Source organism: Pseudorasbora parva, chromosome 3, assembly GCF_024679245.1.
Source record: "Pseudorasbora parva isolate DD20220531a chromosome 3, ASM2467924v1, whole genome shotgun sequence".
NCBI classification, from domain to species: domain Eukaryota; kingdom Metazoa; phylum Chordata; class Actinopteri; order Cypriniformes; family Gobionidae; genus Pseudorasbora; species Pseudorasbora parva.
Window position 1 is genome coordinate 23,170,977 of NC_090174.1, and position 3,110 is coordinate 23,174,086.

At 37.5% G+C, this 3,110-nt stretch overlaps 1 protein-coding gene across 1 annotated transcript in view; it reads right to left on the minus strand.

Moving 5' to 3' along the window:
* The window catches only part of msh3 (mutS homolog 3 (E. coli)), a 114,254-nt gene extending 113,348 nt beyond the window's left edge, over positions 1-906 (minus strand). The window contains exons 1-2 of the mRNA XM_067438181.1: positions 563-906; positions 290-395 (exon numbers count right to left, since the gene is read on the minus strand). Coding sequence (XP_067294282.1) covers positions 290-395; positions 563-724 — 268 coding nt within the window. The 5' untranslated portion in view covers positions 725-906. The remainder of the gene's footprint in view (positions 1-289; positions 396-562) is intronic.
* Positions 907-3,110: the final 2,204 nt, after the last annotated feature.

Genomic DNA, 3,110 nt, shown 5'->3' on the forward strand with positions numbered 1-3,110 from the left:
GAAAGGCGCTATATAAAATAAAAGTATTATTATTTTTCTGTAAACGTGAAACTTTCTGACATAAAAATTGGCTAAAACAATAAGTATATAAAAAATAATGGTGGGTCAGTGAACTGCCACATCTGCATAAGTTGAGCCCTACATTAATGTAAATGCCTAAAAAACATTGAGATGAGCATAAACAAGCTACTTTAAAAGAAAATGTGCAATGCAGTTACAAATCAGATGACGACAGAAAAAACTCCAATAAACAATGAAAATGACATGCATGGTGCATATCCTAGCTTACAAGAGTTGGGGGTCACCGTGCACTCATCATCCCTCTCCTCCTCCTCCACATCGTGAGAGAGTTTGGGTCTTTTCTCTGAGGACGTTCCTCCATTAGATAATCTCTTCTAAATCAGAGAAGGTTAAAGATTTCAGTCGGTGCTGCTTTGAAACAGCAAACGCTTCGTGCTTGCGATGTATATTTAACTTGCTATTGTTGACATGGCTTTATTAGGACAGCAGATTCCTTACGAAGTAAACAAGCTGTCTGTTCTGAACAAAGCTCTTATGTTACCTTTCCTCTGCCCTCATGGCGTCGGTCTCGGCAGTTAATCCCGGGGTGGTCAATTGGTTGCGATTGATCGCTTGCACTTGTGAAGAATCTGCTAATAGTTGTCTGAGTGCTGGACTTTTTGGAGGATTTGGATGCAAGCACACGTTTGGCAGTTGTATGCATTTTACAGCATTATCTGACTATTAACACATGGCCTGCAAGACTTACTTTGCAGTTTGAAAACGGGCCCAAACTCTGATGATTAAAAATAGTCTCTCTCTCTCTAGTCTACAGAAGAGACTACAGCTGATCATGTTGGCGCGTAAGTGATGTACGTCCTATTCTCGCGCACGCGAATTTACTGCTGTACTGCAGAGGGTGAAAGATGCGCTGCGTATGCGCACTCCTTGCTGTAGTGCAGCGGGTAAAGCGGCGTTAGATATGCGCAGTCCACGATTTGTGATGACAAATGAACATAACACTGATCAATAAACAAATTAATTTAACCATGGTAAAATAACTCCCCCAAGTGGCTTATTGCTGTTATACAGCAACATTGACAAAACAAACCATAAATAGTTTATTCACTTTTGCAAACTATCGTAAATACTTTTGTTTATATTATCTCACACCTCTCTATATAAAGTTTGATATATAAGTTTATACAACTTTACCCACATACAGCTCTGGAAAAAATTAAGAGACCACTTAACATTGATTTCTCAATGTTACGTGGTCTCTCTTTTTTTCCAGAAATATACACTATCAATTAATTATGTATTAGACAATATAACAAATCTGAACTTTCAATTTGTTTATATCATCATCATCAAAATCTAGGCTAACCTGTTTTCGACCAGCTCTAATCTGATGTGACTATAAGGAAGGAACCTATTAAGATGCAAATGCAAATATCTGTCTGACTCTGATCTGATTACTAAAAAGCAGAATAGACCTTGTGCTCTTTTTTCCACCACTGACTCTGTCTTAAATCCACCAGTTAAACTGTTTCCTGAGCCCTCTGTTTCCCACTGTGAAAGTTTCGGTAAGGTCTCGACAATCAGATCTCAGATATCTCTTACTGGTTATAATGTGCTTGATGCTCCCTTATATTCCTCTACGTGGTCTGTGTTTGAGCCACTTAACTTGCTCTCCTGCAAGGAAATTGTGAATCATCTTAAGCCCACATTATGTCCTCAGGACATTATTCCTCCATATTTCCTCAAAACTATTATGGATGCAGTTAGTCCGGGACTGTTAGCAGTAATTCATAAATGCTTGCTCACTGGCCTGCCTTAAACATGCTTGTTGTAACACACTTAAAAAAACAATCTTGATCTTTCATCTCGCTCTCATTTTCGGCCCATCTTTAACTTGTCTTTTATCTCAAAGATCATGGAGAAAGTTGTGCTTGCTCAATTACAATCTTTCTTGCCTGTCAACTCTATCTATGAAGTTTTTTAATCCGGTTTTAAAACTACATAGCACTTAATCAGCTCTTTTAAGAGTCTCAAATGATATCTATCACACAACAGATTCAGGAGTAGGTCTAAGGGCTGCATTTGACTTTCTTGACCACAACATCTGTCACGTTTAGAGTCTTGTGTGGGACTTCATGGAACCGTATTACAGTGGTTTGGCTATTATCTGTCTAAAAGATGTTTCACTGTTTACCTGGGGCATTATTCATCCTCCAACAATCCTCTTGGTTGTGGTTTTCCACAGGGATCTATTCTTGGACCTGTGCTATTCTCCCTGTATTTGCTTCCACTGGCCTCTATTTTTGAAAAATATTGTCTCCTTTCATCTGTATGCCGATGATACTCAAATCTACCTTCCCTTACACAAATTAATTAACAAATGTTCTCTTCAGCCTCTTTTTGATTTCCTTATTGAACTAAAGTTATTATAAAAAATATTTTAAAAAAATTATAATAAAACATATTTCATGACTCTTGCCACTAGATGCTCACTAGATGAACCAATCGGGTAAAGCAATGATTCAATGGCCCATTCAAAGAGAGCAATTAACTTAATGAATCAGCCATAGGAATGAATGAATGAATGAATGAATGAATATTACAAAGCACAACACAAAATTGCTAATATATATACATACAAAATACTAAAATAACAGTGAGGGACGGTTTCACAGACAGGGCTTAGATAAAGCCAGGAGAAGGCCTTAGTTAAATTAGGACATTTAAGTAGCTTTGCCTTAGAAAAAAATAAACACAGCTGGTGTGCATCTTGAGACAAAACGATGTCACTGACTTATTTTAAGATATGACACGTCAAGTTGCTTTCAGTTAAAACAGCTCAAACATGCATTTTAGTCTGGGACTAGTCTTAAGCCTCGTCTATGAAACCGGAGGGAAAGTAGCATCATTAAGCCTCACTGAGTGAACTGAGGTCCTAACTGTGGTCGCTTAAACAAGCATTTACTGTAGATGTGGCACTAAATTAGGCTTTGATGCATGCAAAGAAAGACATTTGGCTGTTTTCAGACTTCTGAATTATGTGGAATTTACAGAAACATGTAAAGGATAATAATAATTAGAAAGAAGCA